This window comes from Thecamonas trahens (assembly GCF_000142905.1).
Source record: "Thecamonas trahens ATCC 50062 unplaced genomic scaffold supercont1.13, whole genome shotgun sequence".
In the NCBI taxonomy this organism is placed as follows: domain Eukaryota; order Apusomonadida; family Apusomonadidae; genus Thecamonas; species Thecamonas trahens.
The window spans coordinates 180831-203022 of record NW_013657667.1 but is presented as its reverse complement, the minus strand read 5'-3'; the positions used below and the strand labels follow the sequence as shown (position 1 = coordinate 203022).

Below are 22192 nucleotides of genomic sequence, written 5' to 3'. Positions count from 1 at the left end.
GGGGGGGGGGGGGGGGGGGGGGGGGGACTGGCTCATGTTGTTCCTCTGGAACCGCACCCCGAGCACCGTCCCACACATTGGTCTCGTCATCATCATCATCATCATCATCATCATCATCATCATCATCATACTCTAAACGTCAAGGCTGACGGTGATGATAATTCGATGGAGCACAGCGAGTTGGATGGGATTCTGCGCTAGCAGTCATCGCGACGGTCACCATCATCACCATCGTTGTCATCGTCACCATGACCATGACCATCATGGTCATCATCGATCCGTGTAGCCGGACCATACAAGCTTCAATCCACCACCCTGTGCTTGCTTAGGTACAAGGGCAGGAACGATAGCAGGGCGGGGAGTGGCCGAGGAGGAACAGCCCAACTTGGCCAAGCCGATGGCACCGATTGGGCGGGCTTGCCAAGTTGGGTGGGCGGGCTTGCCAGGTTGGGTGGTCGGGGAGGGGGGGAGGGCAAGGGCTGAGGCTGGGGACTGGGACTGGGGCAGTAACACTCATCCAGGCATTGCCATGGAGAACCTGGACCGTGCCTCCACAGGTACGTATGCTGGGTGATGTGAAGAGGGCGTGTGTGTGGGGGAGGAGGAGGAGGAATAAGAGGAAGGGGAGGGGGAGGAAGGGGTGGTGGTGGTTGGAGGTGGCTGCTGGCCGACTTGCGGTTGGCGCGCTTTTTTGGGGCGACCAAGAGGAGAGAGCGAGGGCAAGGGCGTGAAGGGCGGGAAGGGCGGGAAGGGCGACCGAGGGACTTATTGACGTCAACGACGGAATACGTGTGTATACATGTGTGTGTGTGTACGTATGGAGGGGGTGCGTAGTGTGGCAGGAGCCACTGGTGAACGTGTTCCGGGCGTTCAAGGTCGACCAGTTCAAGTGCGCCGACATGGCCGGGGCGGTGGGCTCGGCGGTGGACAAGACGATCGGGCGCAAGGTGTTCCAGCTCTCGGGCTCAGTGCCTGCTGCCAACTACCTCCGAGTGCCCAAGAGCAAGTCTGCTTCCCTTAATCTGGTGGGGCGGTACGTGTATGTGCAGTTCAAGGCGCCGCGGCGGGCGGCGAGCGTGTACGCCATGCACTTTGATGTGAGGACGCAAGACGGGCTCACGCTCCGCATCTCGCTCTCCAACATGTATTCGGAGATCAAGGTCTCGCCGTCGCTCATCCAGCTGCCGACAGGTCATATCCCCGGTGGCAAGTGGACGGTGCTCGTTCTTGACGCCGCGGCGGTGCTCGACATGCACTCGACGCGGGTCTATCATTCGCTCAAGGCCATCCAGCTCTGCTCGACACTCCTGGTGCGTAACGTCTTTACCTCGTATAATATCTACTCACCGACATCGCTTCCGCGCGACATGGCACTGCCGCTGCGACCGGGGCGGTCGTGGCACGACCTCTACACCTACGACCGACTCCCGGTCCCCGTTGGGGTTGCGCCCGAGGACTTTGTCGAGTCTGGTGCAGAGATCCCGCTCTCGCGCCCGGTCCCTCCGGCACATCCGCGTACAAATGTACCCGCGGCGAGCAGCGCCGACGGCGCGAGCGCGAGCCAGCGGGCGTCAGAGACGGACGGCGGCAGTGGCGGCGAGTCGTGGAGTCCGCAGCGGTCGGGACCGCGATCGGGCGCTGCGGCGCCGATGACGCCGGTCCCGATTCCGCGGGTCGAGGCGCTGGCATCACCGGCGCGGGCGCGGACATCTGTCCGCAACAACATCCCAGTTAACGCTGCACGCACCGCAGCTGCGGCAGCAGCATCGGCTGCGGCCGACTCTGTCGAGGCGCGACGGGCGCACGCCAAGTCACTCATGGCGACTATCATTCCGCGGGAGACAATGCCGGAGCCGTCGGTCGAGTCGATTATGGCCGAGCCGGACCCAATGTGCACGCTTGCGTCGGTGATCGGCTACTCTGGTTCCGTCCCATCGTCGTGCCTCTGGTCTGCCGATGGAAGCGAGGCGGTGTACTCTGCTGTCAACATGGTGGTGGCCACCCGTGTGTGCGCTTCGCCTGCTGCGGCGGCGAGTCACCAACGGTACTTTACCGGGCACACTGCTCCGGTGGTGGCACTCGCGCTGTCGGGCGACGGGCGGCTGTTGGCGAGTGCCCAGGGCGGGAGTGAGCCGATCATTCGGGTGTGGGACTTTGCGACCGGCACGTCGCTCGCCGTCTTGCTTGGCCACCACCGCGACGTGTCTGCGCTAACGCTGTCGCGGACCGGGGCGCGGCTGGCGGGCGTGGGTAAGGCCAAGTCGGGCAAGACCAAGCTCGTGGTGTGGGACATCTCTTCACTGTCGGCGCTAGCACAGGGTGGCATTGCATCGGTGGTGGCGACAGCGCACGTCGACCCGCACGTTGGAGTCATCAAGTTCTCGCCGTTTGGCGACGACCGACTTGTCTCGTGTGGGCTTAACAACGTGCGGTTCTGGCGGCTCAAGGCTGGCGTCCTGCGGTCATGCCCGGTCTCGCTAGGCGCACACACTGGGCATCTCTTTACCGACCTGGCGTTTGAAGTCGGGCATCTTCCACCGGCGGCTGGTGGTGCGGTGCTGGACGACGAAGCGGTGCTGGGGCAGCGGGTGTATGTGGCGAGCGACTCGGGCATGGTGTTCCAGATTGCGTACTCGACGGTTGAGTTGGAGGCCATTTACCAGCTCCACAACGGTCCCATCCGGTCACTCTCGGTTGTTGATGGCTACTGTGTCAGCGGCTCGGACGACGGGTTTCTGCGGGTCTGGCCGCTCGACTTTTCCGACTTTTTCCTCGAGGCTGAGCACGAGTCGGCCGTCACTTCGGTGGCCATCTCGTACGACTGCCTCAAGATTCTGTGCGGGACGGCTGCAGGCTCGCTCGGCGCACTGGATATTCTGACCCAGTCATTCACGACTTTTCTCCGTTCGCACACAGCGGGCGTCCACGATCTCGCAGTCTCACCCAAGGATGACAGCTTTGCCACGGTTGCCGGTGACGGCTCGGTCCGACTCTGGTCGCTGCCGGACTGCCAGCAGTTGCTCGAGTTCACGGCACCGGGCGACGTACCGCACGCGGTTGCCTTTCATCCGACGGGCGGGTATGTGGCGGTCGGCTTTGAGTCAGGCTGGATGCGTGTGTTTGAGCTGGAGAGTGCGGAGCTCGCGCACGAGTTTAAGCAGCACACAGCACGGATCGGCAAGTTGGCGTACACGCCCGACGCGGCGGCGCTGTTTTCGGCTTCGGCGGACGGCACTATTGTCAAGTACGCGGTCGACTCGCTGTACCAGCCAACGCAGTTTATCGCGCACGGCGTGGTCTCGCCGTCGGGCGAGCTGCCGATGGCAGTCTCAGCTGATGGCGGCTGGCTCGCGTACGCAGGGCCGAGCCACGACATGGTGACGCTGGCAGAGACCGAGTCACTGCAAGCCATCCATGTCATCACGCTGCACACACAGGCCCAGGCGCTGCATTTTCCGCGGGCGCTTTCGCACGAGCTCCTCATCTCGACTGTTGACTCTTACCTGTTCCGAGCCGACGCATCGCGCGGCGAGCTGGTGGCCGGCACGCCGATGGCCCACTCTGGACTGTTCTCTGCACTTGACGTGACAGCGAACGGACAGTACATTGCGTCTGGCGGGCACGACGGGGTGCTCAAGGTTTGGGACTACTACCAGCGGGCAGCGCCTGGCGCACAGTCGTTTGTCAACGCCCCGGGTTATCTCTCAGGAGTGGCGTTTGCCTGTGGCGACTCGCTGGTGGTGAGCGCCGGCGCCGGTGGAGCTGTCTTTGTGTGGCGGTTCCACGGTGACACGACGTCCGAGTTTCGGGCGCGGTCCGAAGCCCAGCTCGAGGCTCTGGCGACGGAGCGATCCGCGTCGCCGCATGCACTCTCGAGCTCGGCGAGTGGCTCGCTAGCCGGCTCCCCGGCGCGCTCGGCGAGCGGCTCACCGACGCCTGGCCGCGAACACGGAGCGGAAGCAGCAGGCGTGGTGGAAGACGATGATCCGACGTTTGGTGATGTGGCCATCAAGGTGGCGAGTGCGTTTTCAGTCGATCCGCGGCGGGAGCACACGCTGCCGACACGACTTGCCGAGGAGCGGTACACGCCGCCGGATGCCAACGAGGCGGCACTCTCGCCGCGACTGCTTCTTGGGTACTCGGGCTCGATAAGCGGGACTGGTGGGCACAACGTGGTCTGGTGCGAGGCCGGCGGGTACGTGGCGTATGCATCAGGAGCAGCGGTGGTGCTGGAGGATCTGGCGTCCAAGGCACAGACGCACCTGTGGGGCCACACAGCGGCGGTCTCTGTGGTGGCGGTCTCGCCGGACGGGTCGCTGGTGGCGTCTGCACCGGGAACAAGCGATGTCGATGGCGCTGCGCGGATCCTGGTTTGGTCTGCGGTGGACGCAGTGTGCCAGATGTCGCTTGCTTTCCACGAAGCCGGAGTCGTTGCGCTTGCCTTTTCTCCGTCAGGCGAGTACCTTGTCTCTGTTGGGTCACCAGGCGAGCGGTCTGTGGCGGTGTGGGATTTGCGGTCGTGTGCCATGATCGGGTCTGTGGTGCTCGAGCAGCCGCAGCTGTGGGCGGCATGGTCGCCGACGGCGAACCCACCGGCGTTTGTGACGGGTGGGGTGTACTCGCTGACGAGCTTTACGATCGAGGGCGGGGCACGACTGGCCGAGCCGCGTGCTGTGGCACTGCCGGCGTCGCTTGGGACTTCGATCTTCACAGCGGGTGTGTTTGATTCGTCGCCGCGGCGTGTGTCGCGCATGGCACGGCGGATTTACGTGGGGACGTACTCTGGCGAGGTAGCGGTGTTCAACACATGCAGCGAGGGCGGACCGTCGTTCCTCGGTTCGTGGCGAGTGGTGTCAAGCGAGCACCCACTCGCGGCGCGGCAGGTGACGGTGCTAGGGTGGCGTGCAGACGTTCTCTTCACTGGCGACATGCACGGCAAGCTCGCGGCATGGGCTCTTCCGGAGGATCCGATGGCGGCTTCTGTGGGTGGGTCGCGGATCGAGGAGCTGACGGTTGGCGACGCGCCGCTTGTGGCGCTGTCTGCATCTGCGCTCGGTGACGATGCGCTTGTGGGGTCCGGCGACGGCAACCTGTGGTTTGTCAACTGGCCCGAGCTCACGGCTGTCCGGCTCCTCTCAGCACATTCAGACTCTGTGACTGCGGTGAGCTTTGCCGAAGACGATGCGCTACTTGTCTCTGGCTCGCGCGACGGGTCTGTCCGGCTCTGGTCACACGGGCGCGGGGCGGGACCGTGGGAAGGTGTGGTGCAGTTCCAAGTGGCTTCGCCGTTTACAGGCGTGACATGTCTCGTGGCGTCCAAGGTGCGGAGCGCGGTGGTGGCGGGCTACTCGGACGGGTGTGTGCGGGTGTTTGATCTGCGGACGCTCTCGCTGGTGGGCCTACACAAGGCGTTCTCGGACGCGCCTGTGACGGCTGTGGCCGTGGGCGGCATCCGCGACTCTGCGATTCTCGCGGGCTCGGGCAACGGTGACGTGGTGGTGCTGGACACCGGCAACGGGGCGGTGCTGAAGCGGATCGGCGAGCATGCCGGGGCGCGGATCGATTGCATCGACGTGTCGAGCCTCGATCCGCAGCTGTGGCTTGTCGGTTCTGCTGACCGACGGGTCTCTGTGTGGCGGACGCGGTGGCGGAGTGACAAGTATGCACTCGTCGACTGGCTCACGTTTGCGGCACCGCCGATTCCGGAGCAAGGCGCGACCGGCGCGGCTGAAGGCAACGCGGCCGGTCGGGCCGGAGCGCCGACGCTTGCGGTGTTTTCGCCGGTGGAGCCGGACATGATTGTGTACTCGGGCTACGGGGACGCGCCGGCAATCCTTCTCTACTCGCTGGTTCACGAGGAAGTGTTGCGGTCGCTCCCGCTCGGGCGCGATCAGTGGCCGCTGACGCTGAGCGTGGTGGCGACGGGGCGAACGCCAATGGTTGCGATCGGTCTCGCTGAGCGGGTTCTCAAGCTTGTCGACTACTGGGAGGGAACGTTCCAGGACTTTGTTGGCCACTCGGGCGCGGTGGGCGCGGTGGCGGTCACCGACTCGGGCTCTGCGCTCGTGTCTGGCAGCTCATGCGGCGACATCTGCGTGTGGGATGTGACGGCGTAGGTCTAATGAAGCCGACTTCATAGACTGTTCATTCATGTGGTACGGAAGCAAGGTAGCCGTGGATGGCGGCTGCCGTCGTAGCTGCGGCAGGATGATGGAGCCAGTTTTCCACCAGGTAGTCAACGTGGTCGTCATGGACAACGGGTGGATGTGTGCAGCCGTCGTTGTGTATGTGATCGCCGAGAGCGACGAGGTCGGGTGGTGGGTTGGTTATGGGAACCAGCGGAGCCGGGGCGATCTCGAGCTTGTCGAGGCGATGTATGTGGGCATGGATGGCATCCGGGTGGAGCGACGGAAACTGAGCAGCAACGCGAGTCGTAGTCGCTGGATCGAGTGGGAACGTATCCGAGCTGGCAGCAGTGCGGACGCGGATGTCGTCTTGGGTGTCGTCTTGGGTGCCCGGGCCGGCGGTCGTGCTGGACTCGCTGCCAGACTCGCCATGGGGCATGGTACAGAAGAAAAGCAATCGGCCTTCATAGAGGGCGTCGATGTGGTGGTCGTGATGGATGGCGATGGCGTCCGGGTGAGATGCAGCAAAAGCGATGGCGAGCTTGCTCGCGGTGAGCTTGGATTTGGAGACATAAGTGGCAGTTGCAGGGAGAAAAGCGAGCTGCGGAGCAGCCACGGCGACCGAGCTTGAGCTCGAGATGAGAGAGGCGGATGATCGGCTGGCGATGGATGACTCGCTGGTCGATGATGATGCCGTGTTTGTGGCCGCGAGCGACGAGGCCGCCGAAGTTGTCGTGGCCGATGGTGACGCGCTCGGTATGGAAGTTGACAGCGGGGCCGACGGCAACAGCAAGTCATGCTGCTGTAATGTGGTTGACAACTGAGCTTCGGGATGAACGAGGCGGACGTGGCGGTGCAGGGAGGACCGGCGGCCGAACTCTCTATCACAGAGCGGACAGGGGTAGGTGACGTCGGCATGGGCGGCTGTGTAGTGCCGCCGAAGTGTGTCCCGTCGAGTAAACAATTGGCCACAGTCATCGCAAGCGAACGTCGGCGGTTCCGAGGTTTTGAGGCCGGCGGCGGTGCCGTGTACGGTGCGCACGTGGCGGAAAAGGTTGCTCCGTCGCGAGAACGTCTTGCCACACGCCGTGCACTCGCATGATGCACGTACGGGCATGGGAGGAAGGGTGGGTCTTCCTCGTAGGAGGGGGGTGGTTGCCACTCCCGCAACGTCCGGCTTCCCGACCGACCAGTAATATTTCACCCAGTTGATGGTGATTAGCTCCCGATCCACCGCTGAGCCGCAATGTGCCCGTGCGTAAGACTACACGTACACAGCAACACACCAGTGGTATTGACATGTTGCTGTCACATGTTGCATGCACCAATGGGAGTAGATGCACCGTAGCGTACAGGTAGCGCACATAGAAGGCAAGGATGTGTGCGGGCGATCTGGGTATCATAAATTGGCTCGATGCGCGTGTGTGCCAATTAACAGCAAGTTGGCACGTCATCGAGGCTGCCATGTTGCCACATTCTGCCTGTCGATGCTTATAGACGCAGTGACGCCTTTGCTTGGCGTTCATGCGTGATGTGACCTTTGAGTTCTCTGCAATCGCCAGGAGATCACCTTGCTCTGCTGCAACTGCGGATGTGCTCCGAAAAAAGGGATGTTTGACTCTGTGCTGGTGATGACCAGTGAGCCGGATACGGGTGGTCTATTCTGGTTTCCTGTAGGCTTCCCGAAGACTCGTCAACATCTAAATTGCAGAGAGCGGGTGCCGGATAAGGGACAGTTAGGGTCGAGAAGGTCCGAGACTAGAGTTTTATGTTTGAGCATCAAGAGCAAGGCCCTCTGTGCGGCTCTTTTAGCTTGTAAAACGCACAGGGAGGGCGAGTGAGAGGCTGAGAGCGTGTGCTGTTGCGGGGATGGGTACGCCGTGTTACATTTGTCGCACGTGGAGTCGTCCCACCGACACGGTGTGTTGCGGAGTGACTTTCTCCGCACCCGCACAGAAAAAAAGGCTGGCATTTGCCCGTGAGTCTTGACTTCTGACACTCGCCCAACTCCAGCCACCACTCGGCTCATCGACTCAATCGGCTCTGGTTGTGGGCTCGCAGGCAGAAGTGAGATGAGCGGAAGGAAGCGAGAAGTAGGAAGCTGGCTCGGGCGGAGGGATGTGGCTGTGGCGGCTGTGGTTTTTGTGGCGGCGCTTCTCCCGCTTGGTGTCCTGGCGGGCATGCCGGGGGCGCTGGCGGGGCGGCTGGCGGACGCGGTGGGCGGGACGGCGCTGACGCCGCCGCTGCCGCTGGTGGCCGAGCTAGCGGGCCTATTTGGCTTTGCGGTTGACGGCGCAGACGATGCGGCCGAGGACGCGGTCAAGGCTGTGGCGGCGGTCGGTGTTTGGATGGGGACGCGTGTGGCGTCCAGAGCCGCTGCTGGCGTGCTGACGCCGGCCGACGTGCGAGTGGTCGGCGTGGCGCTGGCGCTGGCGGCGTATCCGGCCGTCAACGATGTCGCGGATGCTGCTGGTGATGCAGTAGAGCGGTGGCGCAACGCAGCGGTGACTTGGCTCCAGCTGCCGTTCAAGGTGACCGGAACGGTCCGCGACGCGCCGCTTGTGGAGGATGCGGTTTATGCACAGCTTGCGCCGGGCGGCCGAGCGCTGGTAGACGCTGCGCGGGTTCTGGACGACGCCACTGAGGACGTGTTCAAGACCCTGTGCCTTGCGGCACACTGGCGGGTCGGATCTGTCCTCCGCGATCACTATTGGTTCTGGCTGACCGGCTCGGCGGGCGGTCGGGGAAGCCGCGGCCATGCACTCGGTTATGTGCTGGGCGTGGGCGTGCCGGCCTCGCAGTACTCGCTATGCAACGACTACGGTGACATGCTTGGCGATGTCCTGCAGGTATTGCTCACGCATCCAGTGGTGGGCGGGGTCACGGCCAGGACCGGATCTGGGCCCAAGGCCTGAGCGTGGAGACCATGCCGGATCAGCGGGCGAGGTTGGCGACGAGGTAGCCCACAAAGACGCCGGCAAGGATGGCAAAGAAGAGCCAGGCCGAGTACGACATGGCGATGAGCATGACAGCATAGCCGATGGTGATGTGGAGGACGTGGGTCCCAGCGCGGACAAGCTGCCACAGCCAGGGAGCAAATGGGCGAGCCGGCTCGTGCATGCCCGGCACCATAGCGCCCGGCATACCGGCGATGAGGGGTCTACGGCCCGAGTCTGCGCCCGAGTACACGGCAGCGGCTGAGCGATTGAGGGCGACCGACTCGTGCGCCCAGGCACCAGCTAGCGGCGGGAGGCGAGTGTGGCGCGAGGAAGAGGCCTCAATAGCGGCGATGCGGGCAGCAGCGTCGACGCGGGGGACGAGCCACGACTTGACAAAGGTGAAGACAGCGGCCATGACAGCCGAGACGGCAGCAGCAAAGACCAGCGCACCGGTGCTCTCCACCTTCCACCCGTGGAACAGCAAGTGGCCCAGGTCGCTGGTCTCCAGAGTGAACCACATCTGCATTTTGAAAACAGGCCGGCGTGGGAGGGGGTGGGGTGTGTGTCGTGGCGAGGGCGGGGGACGGGGAATTGCTGCGGTGCATCACGTGGTCTGACTTGGGGTTGGTTGGGGGTGGGGGGTGGGGGGTGGATAGGCTGAAAATATTTGTAGCTATGGGTCAGCAACACAGCCACACATCTCGAGCTGTACGTGCCCATAAATGTCCAGCTTTCCGATCACATGGCGCGGGGGCGGTGGGGGGGGCGGCGGCTAGTGTTCAATGGTCATGGCACGGTTCCGGACCTCAGCCACGGCCTCGGCATCGGCCTGGGCCTGGGCATGCATCTGGACCTGATCCTGGGCGAGGCGGTGCTCGCGGGCAAGGAGAAGACGCAGCTTGCGGCCGCCGGTCTTGAGGTGGTGACGTGGGAGCTTGACAAAGTTGGCAGCGACCTCAGGCGAGTTAAACTCGACGGTGGCGGCGCCCTTGAAGACCGGACGGCGCTTGGTGTTGTCGAAGATGAGGCGGATGTCGGCAATGTCGCCAAAGCCGAGGCCGGTGATAAAGGACCGAAGTGAGGGCTCATCCATCGTGAACGGCATGTTGCCGACAAAGACGGTCGGCGTCTTGCCAGCAAGCGACTTGGAGAGCTCGGCATAGTCTTCGACAGTCCGCTTGCGGGTTGCAGGCGCTTCGCCACCCGCGGCAGCAGCGTCATCGTCGTCGTCGTCATCGACAGCATCGAGGTCAGTGATAGGCTTGGGAATGAAGCCGGTCTTGCGAGCGGTCTGGATGCGGCCGACGAGCTTGGCGAGCAAGTCTTGGTCGACGTTGCCAGGCGCAATATCTTCGTCGGCGCCACGGAGAATTTCGAGGTCGGGATCAATGTCTGCGGCAGCAGCAGAAGCCTCGTCGTCGCCTTGCTTCTCGGTGATGCCCAGCTCAGCGTTGAGCGCCAGTTTGGCCTCGCGGCGGCGCTGCTCGGCCTCGATCTTGCGCTGAGAGGTCTTGACCTTGGAGTTGCGCGGGACAACCGAGATCTGAACGCCCAAATAGTACGAGTTGTGCAACCTCTGCGCAGCGCGTGCAGGCAGGTCGTCGTACTTGAACTCGATCCAGGAAAAGCCGAGGCACTTGCCGGTCTCCTTGTCGCGGGCCGTCTTGATTGACGCAATCGGGCCGATCGACTGGCACAGCTTCTTGATGCCGCGGTCGGTGACGCCACCGGGCAAACCCTTGATCAGTACCGTGCACCGGTTCTTCCGTTCGGCCTCGGCCTTTTGCTCGGGCGTCTTGGTGTATGTGTTCTTGCCGCCCTTTCCACCCTTGCCGCCCTTGACCGCCTTCTTGCGCTCCACAATCTTGGACACCAGACCGCGCTGCAACTTGGTCAGCTTCTCCACCGGCGCATCTACGGCATTCTTGCTCGTCTTGGCATTAGCAGCATTCTTGATCGTCTCGGCCACCGCAGACAGAGGTTTGGCCAGCGCCGGGAAGAGCAAGCCATCGCCTTTCGGCGCCGTGCTGGCCATTGTTGATGCCGGCGGCTTGGCCTTGGACTTGTCCTTGGCCTTGGACTTGTCCTTCGACTTGGACTTGGACTTGGATTTGGACTTGGACTTGTCCTTGGACTTGGACTTGGACTTGGCCTTGCCGGAGAGATCCTTGGCCCGCTTGTCAACCTTGCCGTCGTCGCCAGAGGAGCGCTTTCTCTTGCTTGTGCCTGCCATATTGTACGTTGACAATGGACTGGCGACGAGTGTATGAGTGTGTGGGTGAGAGGGGTTGGGTGCGGGTTGGGGTTAGGGGTTGGGGTTGGTCTGGGTAGAGTGGTGGTGCTGGTGGGGATACCTAGGGGTGCGGCGGTGGGGCGGCGATGGAGGGCAAGGATGGGTCGCAGGATGGATTGGGTGCAACGCAGGGGGGAGGGGGTTGAGTCGGGTGCTAGGGATCAAGGTTGGCTGGTTAGGCTGCAGTGCGGGCAAAGACACAACACAATGAGTGCACACTCTCGCTCCCCACATAACATGTTGTTGTTGCTTGTCTTTATGCCATCGATCAGATGATGGTGGACGAGGCACCGGCAATCTTGGGCCAGAGGTCGGCGCACTCCTTGCCGATCGGGCCAGTGACAGCCGAACCTATGAGAAAGAAGACGAGAAGAGGAGGGGAGGTGAGTGAGAGAGGGGGGAGGAGAGAGGAGAAAGGGGGAGGGGGGGGGGGGAAGCGGGACCAAGCCTCAGATAAATCAGTAATAGATCCACCATGGAAACGAGCGTTACCCCGTGGGGCGCAGCATCGTCTGGTCTAGGGTTGATCGTCATCGGCGCAACCATGCAGAGGGGAAAAGCGCAGGAGGAGTTGGGAGGTAGGGTGTGTGTGGGGAGGAAGGAGGGGGAGCAGTAATGGATGGATACGTACCCTTCATCTCACCCTTGGGGTTGACGATGACGCCAGCGTTGTCCTCAAAGTAGAGGTAGACGCCGTCCTTGCGACGCCACGACTTGCGCTGGCGCACAACAACAGCAGTCCACACCTTCTTACGGAGCTGCGGCTTGCCCTTCTTCACGGTGGCCATGATCATGTCGCCGAGGCCAGCAGCCGGGAGCCGGTTGAGGCGGCCACGGATGCCCTACACTCCCGAGCATGTCCAGAGTCACACACAAACATTCAGAAGCAACCAGTGAGTCCTCGCGAACCACGCACACGGTCTGCTCTCCGCCCACTGCGTTCTCCTGCATCGCCAGTGTCTGCGAGGTCGGCACCGGCAGCTGGACGTCGATCAAACAAAAAGTCTGAAAAAGGCCGCCCACCGTGCTCCCGCCTTGCGCCACTGCCCACCAGAGGTACCTCCAGCGGAGATACCAGGCCCTATAGGTGGGGCATACCCGGTATGTAGTGCAGGAGCGTGTGGGCAGAGCGTGGGTATGGGCGTGGTCGGGGGGCGTGGTGGCCGGGGCCCGCGGGATGCGGCAAAATCAAGCACTCGCCGCCAGCCGACGAGCGATGGCGAGTACGACGACGGGGAGGGGGACCAGGGAGAGGGCATAGAGGGGCAGGGCATTGAGCGTACCTTGACGGCAATGATGTACAGGTTCTTGGCACCCGTGTTGTCGGCGCAGTTGAGGACAGCGCCCACCGGGAGACCGAGGGAGATGCGGAACTTGTTGCCCGAGGTGCCACCACGTCCACGCTTCGACATTGTGAGATTGTGAGAGGAGAGTGACTTGCTTGCCTTTGTTGCCCACCGAGTGAAAAACAGCGCGAGCTGGTTTCACTCGGACCACGCCACACACCCATTCGACCAACGAATGCCGCACTTTTTCAACCTCGCTAACAATCGAGGATGAACAATGATGGTCTTTGGTCGGGCTACGATTATTGGACAAGGCTTTGACCGTTGGCTTTGAGGGATGCAACCGCACGCGTTGGGCAACTCTGCCGTCCCCGAGCTCACGCTCTGTACCGACTCTACCACTTTGCTTCTTGCCACTGCACTCGCGTCGACCGCCTTTGCCACGAGCAGAGGGCGAGAGATGGCCAGCCGACTGGAAGAGGTGCTGCAGGCGGCGGCAGGCGGGAAGACTCGCGATGTGAACGCAGCGCTGGGGGGTGACGGCGGGAAGGCGTTGGTGACGGCGGCGACGGCGAGCGGAACAACTCTACTGCATGTGGCGGCGGCGGCTGGCTCGCTGGCAACGCTCACGGTTGTGCTTCGGGCTATCAAAGCGGCAGCAGACAAGGTGGCGCTTACAGAGGGTGAACGGGCAGCTGCGTCGTTCCTGCGTATGCGCTTTGGCGCTTCCGTCGTCGACACAGGCCTCACGCCCATGCACGAGGCCGTACTCCGTGGGCACACCCTCCTCATCCACTCGTTGGTCGAGGCGGACGGTGCAATGTTCGACGTTCCTGATGCCCGTGGGTGGACGCCGCTACACTATGCCGCGCATCTCGACCTTCCCGAGGCCGCCCAAGCCCTGCTCGACGCAGGTGCCAAGGCGACGTCGGCCGACCCGGCCGGCCTCACTCCGCTGCATCTGGCCGCCATGGCCGACGCCTTTATAGTCGCCAAGCTCTTGGTCCAGCACGGCGCAGACGTCGAAGCGCTGGCCTCGCCTCAAGAGCAGAACTCACCGTTGCTGATGGCAACCGCACACGGCGCCGCGTCGGCCGCAGCCTACCTGCTCTCCATTGGCGCGCACCACACCACGCCCAACGCCAAAGGTCTTACACCGGCCACAGTTGCCAAGACCAAGCTGGTCAAGAAGTTGCTCCGAGCCGACCATGCAGCCAAGATTGTGAGCGAGCGCGCCGCCGTCGCGACTGGCCTCGCCGCCCTGTGCGTCGGCCAGCTTGCGCTGCCGGCCTTCCGCGAGCTTGTGGCGGCGTACAACAAGTTCATCGAGTCTCTCGAGGCCACACTAGGGGTTGCGCAGCGCGTGTCAGCCAGCTCTTCAGCCAGCTCATCGGCCAGTTTGTCCGCCAGCAGCTTGTCAAGCTCTTCATCGAGCTCTGGCGGCAGCAGCGGCCTCGCACGGCAAAGCTCCGGCGCGCAGGCTGAAGCCGGCCTAGGCGCTGCGCTCGCACTCGACTTTAACCATCCTGTCTTCCTTCCAACGGACACAAGCTTGTCCGGCGCGCCGGCGTCGTACGAGCCGACGAGCGTGCCGCTCCCGCCGTTGTATGCGGCGGTGGCGTGTGCGCAGACGAGCGCAGTCCGATTCTTGCTCGACAACGCCGCTTCGCCAGCGCTCAAGGCGCCATGGGGCGAGCCAGTCCTCGCGGCAGCAGCGCGCACAGGAGTCAAGTACATCCTCTCCGCGCTCACCAACGCCGACGCGCCCGACCTGCACGAGCAGCTGGACGCCGACGGGCGCAGCCCGCTGTGGGCCGCGCTGGAGCTGGAGGAGATGGCGGCCATCTCGGCTGTGGAGCTGCTTACCGAGGCCGGCGTCGACGTCGACGTCCGCGCAACCAAGAGCCGCGAGAGCGTTCTCTTTGCCGCCGTCCGCAAGGGCTTCCTTGAAGTCACCATCCATCTTCTCACCGTCGGCGCTGACCCCAACGCGTCGTCGGTCACCGGCCTCACCGCCCTTCACCTCGCGGCCAAGCACAACTGGTTCTCGGTGGCGCGCGTCCTCATCGACGCCGGCGCCAACGTCAACGCGCTCGACACTGACCACAACTCGCCGCTGCACCTTGCCGCACTACACGGCGCACTCGAGACCGCCCACATCCTTGTCGAAGCTGGCGCTCGCACCTCTGAGCAGACCCGCGCACTGTTCACTCCTCTCCACGCCGCCGCTGCCGTCGGCGACGTCGAAATGGCGCAGATGCTCCTCGACGCCGGCGCCGACCTCGGCCGTATGAACTCGTCGGGCGAGACCGCCGTCGACGTCGCGACACAGCGTGGGCACTCGCTCTTTGTCCTCACCTTTCGCGGGCAGCAAGTGGCGCAGTCGGCGTCGCCGACAGCGTCGCCGGCCTCGCTCCCTCCTCGCCCGCCAAGCTCGCCTGGCTTGCCGCGAAGCGAGTCGGCGACCGCGTCGCGCCCGGCGCTCGGCGCGGTCGAGCATGTCGATCTCGACGCGCTCGCCCGGACTCCGCGCGGCTCGCGGCTTGCCATGGCTGTCTTTACGCAGGACGAAGCCATCAGGTGGGTCCGTGCCGCTATTGCTGACTGGGCACCGGCGTACTCGGTGGCGGTGATGCAGAGCCCGGAGCGAGTCGCCGAAGTCGCCCGCGCCTCGGCCTCGCATCCCAGCTCACCGGCGCTCTACGTCACCGCCATGTTCTCCAAGCCAACTCCGCAGCGCCCGGTCCCGCTCGCCGCCGTCTCGGTCCACTTTGTCCTCCACAACCCAGAACGCTCCGTGCGGCGACCAGGCCTCGGGACGTCGGCTCCCCCGCCATCGTTCCGCACGCCTCCTACACGCTCGAGACCCAGAGCGAGTTGGTGCGGACCATTGACGGAACACCGCGATTCCAGCAGGCATGGCTCGACATGCTCATGGAGGCCAAGGCTCGAGTTCATGCTCTCTACACCCACATCTAGCCGGCATGCAGCCTACAGAACAGTACAGTAGACCCGAGCAGCGTTGCAAAAGTGGGAAGGCACACCAAGATCGCCCACAGACTTGGGCATGATGGGGGGCCATCACGACATATCGTGATGTGTAGGCTATCAGCAGCGGCTCTTGGGGCCGTGGGTTGTTGGTCGTTGGCCGTCACTACGTTGCTGTGGTCAGACTCGCGGAAACGGCGTGAAAGAGCCGTGTTCTCCAAACTCCGGCTGGGAAGGGACGGCGGGTGGCGGTGGCCGGTGGCGTGCTTGGCAGAAGGCGGGTGCAGGCGGCCTACTCGACGCCGGCCCGCACGGGGAGGCAACGAGTACTCGCGTCAGCGACTGTGGGAGGAGAAGCACCATGAGCAAGTCTGCACTGACGCAGTCGCTGTTGGCAGAGGGAGCGGCGGACGGTGGCGGCGGAAGGAGCGGAAGTGGGCAGGGCGGGACCAGCACGCCGTCGCTCGACGACTTTGAGGTCCTGTACAAGATCGGGACGGGGCTTGTGGGCCAGGTCTACCTTGTGAGGCACGTAGGGCTCAACACGACATACGCCATGAAGGTCATTCCCAAGGCCTTTGTCCTCGAGACCAACATGTATGCCCACGCCCAGTCCGAGTGCCACATCCTTCGCTCGGTCTCGCACCCGTTTGTCGTCCGCCTCGTGTTCTCCTTCCAGACTCCCGAGTCGCTTGTTCTCATCATGGAGTTTATGCATGGCGGTGACATGGCGTTCCTCCTTCGCAGGCGAGTCATGCTCCGCGAGGACGAGGTCCGCTTCTACGCCGCCGAAATCGCCACCGCCCTCGTCTTCCTCCACTCGCAGTCGATTGTCCACCGCGACCTCAAGTGCGGCAACATCCTGCTCGACATCGAGGGCCACGTCTGCCTCACAGACTTTGGCTTTGCCAAGCGCCTGGCGCCCGAGGCAAGTGCTGCTCACACGTACTGCGGGACTGGCGCATACATGGCGCCCGAAATCCTGGCCCAGGACGCCGGCGGCCACGGCTTTGCCGCCGACTGGTGGTCGTTTGGCGTCGTCCTCTTTGAGATGCTGACCGGCGGCAAGCCGTTCGGCCTTGGCTCGCCGGCCATCGACGGCACTGACGAGGATGCTCTGGCCTCGGCCCGCCTTGCCGCCATCACCTCGTCGGACCTCGTCTTTCCCGACTTTCCGGCGCTCTCCGACGAGGCCAAGGACTTGCTGGTCTGCCTCCTCGACCGCAACCCGCACGCCCGCCTCGACGGCCCAGGCGTCATGGCTCATCCGTTCTTTGCCGGCCTCGACTGGGATGCTGTCGTCGACCTAGAGCTCGAGCCGCCGTGGGAGCCGTACATCGAGTACTCGGACGACGAGGACGAGTTCATCGAGTGCTTCCCCTCGTCGCTCACCGACAACTCACCCATCTCGCGCATGGCCGCCTCGCCCTCGCTCGCCCGCGCCGCCCGGCCCATAGCCTCATCGCCGGCAGCCTCTGTTCCGGCCTCGGCCGTCGCTGTCTTTCCGGCATTCTCGTACACCTCGCCGTCGACAGCCTCGGCGCTCGGCCTCGTTCCAGCCGTGCCCGAGGCTGCGTCGGACATTCCGGCCTACCAGCGCGAGCGCCCGCTCTCCTACCGCCACCACGGCTCGCTCGCGGGCGGCACCGCCGACACCACTGCGTCGACCGATTCGGGTGAGGCCTCGCGCGCCATCCCGCTCTCGCGCCGGTCCACCCTCCAGCCCATCGACGCTTCTGCCGGCTCCTCGCCGCGCTCACCGACTCTCTTTGCCATGTCGCCGCCGTAGTAGCGACCTGTAAGCAACTCATGTTGTGGTGAGCGAGCCCGGCAGGAAAGCACTTCTCCGCCATCTGCTGTATTAAACATCGTTACTTTCCCTTGAGCTGCGAACGGTGACCATCGGTCCGGCGTGTCTCGGCGCCGCCGTCAACCTGGCTGAGTCGGAACGAGCCGCAAGCCCCCGCCTCTTCACAATTCTCGTCCATTGTTCCCAACACTCAACACAAATGAGCCAGCCGGAGGAGCAGACGCCGCCCTCCCAGGCACCCGGCGACGACGCTGCTGCGGCTCCAGACGCCGCAGCTAAGGCCGAGGCCGAGGCCATTGCCCCCCTCTCGCTCGACGGTACGTTTGTTCGACTTTCTCTCCCTCCCCCGCACGCCTTGCCCACCCCCGTCCGCGGTCGTCGCGTCATGACGCGAGTGAAAATCTTTGTCTTTCGCCACCGCCCACCACCGCCCACCAGCTCTGCCCACCCTGTCCCCTTTCCACCATCCATGCATGGGCATACCACTGGCATGTGGAAAAGGTTTACACGCGCGGCATGTGGTAGCAAACTCGGGCGGGGGATACCACTAGTCCGGGTGGTTGGTGAGCGCGTCAGAGCTCCTACGACCTTGTTTCGTAGGGATGGCTGTCTGTTTGCCAGCAGAGGGGCGGGGAAAGACTCACAATTATTTCCAACAATTGTTTTTGTACGTATGTGGATGGTGTGGTCCTTTATCTGAGAACAACAGTGTTGTCGACGATCAAGGAGGCGCAGGCTGCCAATGGGCTCAAGCACAACAACTACCAGCGGTACCGCCAGTTTTGCACCCGGAAGATCCGGCGGATGAGGTCCAAGCTGGGCCTTGTCTCGAAGCGAATTGGCAAGCAGTACCGGCGTATGACGCCGTCGGTCACGCTCTTCACCCGCTCGGGTGACAAGCGTGCCGGTGATGCTCGCTACGTGCTCATTGCTCTGTTTGAGACCGAGCGTGCGTGGGCGTACGGCATGCAGCTCAAGTACGACATGGAGACGTTTGTCGACAACTCGCGTCTGCGCCTGCACATGCTCCGGCGGATGGCCAAGGCTGACCGGCTCGCCCAGGACTTTTTTGCCCTGGCCGCTGCCGTGGGCGACACGCGTCTGCAGCTCGAGGCCGACGCGTATGCGTCGTGGATCAAGGGCTCGCACCAGTTTCTCCGCGAGAACTGGGAGGATGCGCTCGCCGCCTACGTCCACGCTCGCACCATCTTTTCGGGCCTGGCTGGCTCGTCGCTGCAGATGGAGCAGTGCGCCCGGGTGGTTGAGGACATCAACACCAACTCGGAGTACTGCGAGTACCAGATCCGTCGCGCGTCCGGTGGCTCATCGGCCACGGTCGAGGAACTCATGGAACTTCACGCCAAGCCCAACAGTCTTCTCAACTCGAAACTGAACGTACGTGACAACTGCCGCTCCAGCTCCAAGGGCTGTGTGGCGCGCGCTAGCGCAGAGACGAGGCTCGGAATGATGATATGTAGTTACGGGCGGTCTGAGTACTTTTCCTGACTGATATCTAATGTGTAACCCTGTCTGACCTCGACCTCGTCTCTCGTTGGCGCCCCACCTTGCGCCTGCCCCTCCCTTCCCCCTTCCCCCTCCCCCTTTTCTTCCCAACTCACCACTCTCTTTGCGATGGACAGGATTTGCTGGAGGAGACTCGCCGCGAGCAGGCCGAGTCGCTGAGCGAGGTTGGCTGGCGCGGCAAACGTGTGCCGATCCGCGACGACGGCGTGCGTGTGGCGCTTGCAGCGGTTCGGCAGGCGGAGCAGCAGCTCGCGGTGGCGCAGACCTGGTCGCTCAATGATGTGACAGGCACTCACAAGCACGAGGCAGTCATGGAGGCGTTCCATGGCATGCTGGTCCAGTACAACGCGGCGGTGCAGGCGACGCAGGACGTCGTGACTAAGGTATGTGAGCGAGAGGAGAGAGTGAGGAGGAGAGAGAGTGGCCGGCACATCCGCACCCTAGCGGATTCCGATGATTAGAACTATTAGCTCTATCAGAAGCCTGCAATACGCAAAAGCGTTCAGTTGCAGGCGTCTTGTGTTGACTCGCGTTGTATTATATGAGGTTTACGCCGCCACCCATCTTGCTGGTGGCTGCGTGAGGAGACTCGGAATGGGCAACGACTCACCATGTTGTGGCACGATTGATGTGTGTGTGACGACAGCTCTCGGGGCGTGAGGCGTCGCAGAAGACCCAGCAGCATCTCGACGACGCACAGTTCCTGGAGGCGTACCTTCAGTTTGAGCTTGGCTCGCTTGCCATCAAGCGCAACGAGTACATTGTGAGCGAAATGGAGTCGCGTCTGCCGGAGAACGTGGCGGTGACTGAGCGTGAGGCGACCAAGCTGGAGAGCCCTGTGCGGCTGGGGCGGATGTACCAGAACCTGGGTAACTCTGTCGAGTCGCTGCGCGGGGTGCCGACGCGGTGGTTCGACGCCGCCACGGCAGGCTCGATTGTTAACGAGCTCGCGGCGCGCGAGGCGGTGTACGAGGCGTACCGCGCGTACTGGGCCGGGCGGGCGCTGGTGGAGGCCAAGGAGTTTGGCAAGGCCAGCGTGGTGCTCGAGGCCGCGGCAGGCAAGCAGGAGGCTGCGGTGGCAGCCACGACGCAGGCGCCCGAGCTTGACGCCGGAGTGGTGACTGCGGCGGAGGAGCTGATGCAGCGGATCCGGTCGATGCGGGCGTACATGGTGGCGTGCGCGGCGCTGGCAGAGGAGGAGCCGGCGGCGGAGGAGGCCGCAGCCGGGCGTGGGATCCTCGAGACGCCCAAGATCTTCCCGCAGACGGTGAGTGAGGCAGTGGTTGCCGAGTTCCCGCCGGCGTTTACCCCCATCCCATGCCAGCCGCTCTTCTTTGACCTCGCGTCAACGTACCTCTCGTTCCCGGACTTGTCGTCCAAGACCGGTCAGAGTACGGCGGCGACGTCTGCGCCAGCGGCGGCTGCAGCGAGCTCCTCGGGTGGGCAGGCCGAGGAAGCGCCCAAAAAGACGGGCTGGTTTGGACTGTGGTAGTAAATTTACTCCTACACGCCCATGCCGCGGTCAGTGGAGAGCTTCTCAAGCACGTGCGACTGCGACTCGAGGAGCGGATCGACCTCCTCGGCAATGTACTCGGCGACCTGGTTTGGGGCGCGGCCGACGTACTGGGCCGGGTCGAGGACGGCATCGAGCTGCTCGCCGGAGAGGGCGGAGAAGGCCGGGTGAGCGGCAATGCGGTCCATGAGATCGTTGTCCTTGCCGTGGACCTTGACCTGCTCGGCGGCCTCGAGGGCAAGCTCGCGGATGACCTCGTGGAGCTCCTGGCGTGAGCCGCCGGCCTTGACGCCGGCCATGAGAATGTTCTCCGAGGCCATAAATGGCAGCTCGGCGGCGATGCGCTTCTCGATGACCTTGGGGTGGACCTGGATGCCGTCCATGACGTTGCGCGAGACGGAGAGGATAACGTCGACGGCGAGGAAGGCCTCGGGGAGGACGAGGCGGCGGTTCGCCGAGTCGTCGAGCGTGCGCTCGAGCCACTGGTTGGCGGCGGTATGGGCAGTGTTGTCGATGTTGACCATGACGTGGCGGGCGAGCGAGCAGATGCGCTCGGAGCGCATCGGGTTCTGCTTGTACGGCATGGCCGACGAGCCGACCTGCTTCTTGCCCCACGGCTCCTCCATCTCCTTGAGGTTGGAGAGAAGGCGGATGTCGACAGCCATCTTGTGGGCCGACTGGGCAATGGCTGAGAGGCGCGAGAGGACCATAAAGTCGAGCTTGCGGGTGTAGGTCTGGCCCGAGACGCCAATGGAGCGCGGGAAACCGGCGAGCTGGGTGACGCGGCGGTCAAGCTCGCGAACCTTGGCCGAGTCACCGCCAAAGAGCTCCAGGAACGACGCCTGGGTGCCCGTCGTACCCTTGACCCCGCGGAACGGGAGGGTGTGAGCGAGGTAGGCGAGCTCGTGGTAGTCCATGACAAAGTCCTGCAGCCAGAGCGCCATGCGCTTGCCGACGGTCGTCATCTGCGCCGGCTGGTAGTGGGTAAAGCCGAGAGTGGGGATGTGGGCGTACTTGAGCGCGTTGTCGCGGACGACCGAGATGAGGTCAAGGAGCTGGGCCTGCAGCAGGCGCATGCCGTCGCGCATCTGGATGAGGTCGGTGTTGTCGCCGACAAAGCACGAGGTGGCCCCGAGGTGGATGATGGGCGCAGCCGTCGGTGCGGCGAGGCCGTACGCGTAGATGTGCGCCATGACGTCGTGCTTGATCTCCTTCTCCTTGGCCTTGGCCGCCTCGTAGTCGATGTCTTCGATGTGGGCCTCGAGCTCGGCCACCTGCTCGGCCGTCACATCGAGCCCAAGCTCGTGCTGCGCACGTGCCAGCGCCGCCCACAGCTTGCGCCAGGTAGTGAACTTTTTCGCCGGCGACCAGTTGTAGTTCATCTCCTCGGACGAGTACCGGCCCACCAGCGGGTTCTCGTACGACGTCGGGCCGGCCGACGCCGACGACGCCGCCGACGAGAACAGCGCAGCTGCTGCCGGCGGCGCGAGGGCAGCCATGGGTAGCTTGGTCCGAAGGGCAGCTGTCACAGTGTTGAGCATCGGAGGGGAGGGAGGGAAGGGGGGCGTTGATCGGATCGGGATCGTGGTCATAATTGGAAACTGGCTTCGATGTGATGGTGGTGGCAGGCGGGTGGGCTGGGCGGTGGTTGGTGTCCGGGTGGGCGGCTGGTGGCGCCAAATGGACAACCGGTTGGCGCAGGGCGGAGGGGGGG

The 22192-nt window shown here is 63.8% G+C and overlaps 9 protein-coding genes across 9 annotated transcripts; 5 read left to right on the top strand and 4 right to left on the bottom strand.

Annotated features, from left to right (window-relative positions):
* Positions 1-529: 529 nt before the first annotated feature.
* Positions 530-6143, top strand: AMSG_03506 (WD repeat-containing protein 90; the record flags this gene model as incomplete). The annotated part of the gene is made up of 2 exons (XM_013904407.1): positions 530-557; positions 835-6143. The coding sequence occupies 2 exons, from the start codon at positions 530-532 to the stop codon at positions 6114-6116; spliced, it is 5310 nt and encodes a 1769-aa protein (XP_013759861.1). The 3' UTR covers positions 6117-6143.
* Positions 6144-8305: 2162 nt separating this feature from the next.
* Positions 8306-9275, top strand: AMSG_03505 (uncharacterized protein; the record flags this gene model as incomplete). Its single annotated transcript, XM_013904406.1, has 1 exon — positions 8306-9275. The coding sequence occupies one exon, from the start codon at positions 8306-8308 to the stop codon at positions 9038-9040; it is 735 nt and encodes a 244-aa protein (XP_013759860.1). The 3' UTR covers positions 9041-9275.
* Positions 8687-9617, bottom strand: AMSG_03504 (uncharacterized protein). The gene has a single exon (XM_013904405.1). It carries the CDS (start codon positions 9588-9590, stop codon positions 9060-9062), a length of 531 nt encoding a protein of 176 aa, XP_013759859.1. The 5' UTR covers positions 9591-9617; the 3' UTR covers positions 8687-9059.
* A 209-nt stretch (positions 9618-9826) lies between these two features.
* On the bottom strand, positions 9827-11418 carry AMSG_03503 (uncharacterized protein). Its single transcript, XM_013904404.1, has one exon. The coding sequence runs from the start codon at positions 11295-11297 to the stop codon at positions 9837-9839; it is 1461 nt and encodes a 486-aa protein (XP_013759858.1). The 5' UTR covers positions 11298-11418; the 3' UTR covers positions 9827-9836.
* A 177-nt stretch (positions 11419-11595) lies between these two features.
* Positions 11596-12798, bottom strand: AMSG_03502 (60S ribosomal protein L23). Its single transcript, XM_013904403.1, has 3 exons — positions 12641-12798; positions 11989-12199; positions 11596-11708 (listed from the first exon to the last, which is right to left on the bottom strand). The coding sequence occupies exons 1-3, from the start codon at positions 12767-12769 to the stop codon at positions 11626-11628; spliced, it is 423 nt and encodes a 140-aa protein (XP_013759857.1). The 5' UTR covers positions 12770-12798; the 3' UTR covers positions 11596-11625.
* A 305-nt stretch (positions 12799-13103) lies between these two features.
* AMSG_03501 (ankyrin) lies at positions 13104-15622 on the top strand (the record flags this gene model as incomplete). Its single annotated transcript, XM_013904402.1, has 2 exons — positions 13104-15440; positions 15509-15622. 2 exons carry the CDS (start codon positions 13104-13106, stop codon positions 15620-15622), a joined length of 2451 nt encoding a protein of 816 aa, XP_013759856.1.
* A 313-nt stretch (positions 15623-15935) lies between these two features.
* On the top strand, positions 15936-17516 carry AMSG_03500 (AGC protein kinase). The gene has a single exon (XM_013904401.1). The coding sequence runs from the start codon at positions 15993-15995 to the stop codon at positions 17418-17420; it is 1428 nt and encodes a 475-aa protein (XP_013759855.1). The 5' UTR covers positions 15936-15992; the 3' UTR covers positions 17421-17516.
* A 112-nt stretch (positions 17517-17628) lies between these two features.
* On the top strand, positions 17629-20479 carry AMSG_03499 (signal recognition particle 68). The gene is made up of 4 exons (XM_013904400.1): positions 17629-17758; positions 18151-18836; positions 19082-19348; positions 19612-20479. The coding sequence occupies exons 1-4, from the start codon at positions 17641-17643 to the stop codon at positions 20455-20457; spliced, it is 1917 nt and encodes a 638-aa protein (XP_013759854.1). The 5' UTR covers positions 17629-17640; the 3' UTR covers positions 20458-20479.
* Positions 20445-21979, bottom strand: AMSG_03498 (adenylosuccinate lyase; the record flags this gene model as incomplete). The annotated part of the gene is made up of 1 exon (XM_013904399.1): positions 20445-21979. A coding segment is annotated over one exon (1511 nt), but the record flags the coding sequence as incomplete, so codon positions are not given.
* Between the last annotated feature and the right edge of the window lie 213 nt (positions 21980-22192).

What these genes read in the sequence shown, in the direction of transcription:
- AMSG_03500 (XM_013904401.1), top strand. Translation starts at nt 15,993, where the DNA reads ATGAGCAAGTCTGCACTGACGCAGTCGCTGTTGGCAGAGGGAGCGGCG.
- AMSG_03499 (XM_013904400.1), top strand. Translation starts at nt 17,641, where the DNA reads ATGAGCCAGCCGGAGGAGCAGACGCCGCCCTCCCAGGCACCCGGCGAC. An exon ending in TGCCCCCCTCTCGCTCGACG is followed by an intron (nt 17,759 to 18,150) that starts GTACGTTTGTTC and finishes TGAGAACAACAG; the next exon opens with TGTTGTCGACGATCAAGGAG. An exon ending in TTCTCAACTCGAAACTGAAC is followed by an intron (nt 18,837 to 19,081) that starts GTACGTGACAAC and finishes TGCGATGGACAG; the next exon opens with GATTTGCTGGAGGAGACTCG.
- AMSG_03502 (XM_013904403.1), bottom strand. Translation starts at nt 12,769, where the DNA reads ATGTCGAAGCGTGGACGTGGTGGCACCTCGGGCAACAAGTTCCGCATC. An exon ending in TGTACATCATTGCCGTCAAG is followed by an intron (nt 12,200 to 12,640) that starts GTACGCTCAATG and finishes TCGGGAGTGTAG; the next exon opens with GGCATCCGTGGCCGCCTCAA. An exon ending in CCCCAAGGGTGAGATGAAGG is followed by an intron (nt 11,709 to 11,988) that starts GTACGTATCCAT and finishes TCTTTCTCATAG; the next exon opens with GTTCGGCTGTCACTGGCCCG.
- AMSG_03503 (XM_013904404.1), bottom strand. Translation starts at nt 11,297, where the DNA reads ATGGCAGGCACAAGCAAGAGAAAGCGCTCCTCTGGCGACGACGGCAAG.
- AMSG_03504 (XM_013904405.1), bottom strand. Translation starts at nt 9,590, where the DNA reads ATGCAGATGTGGTTCACTCTGGAGACCAGCGACCTGGGCCACTTGCTG.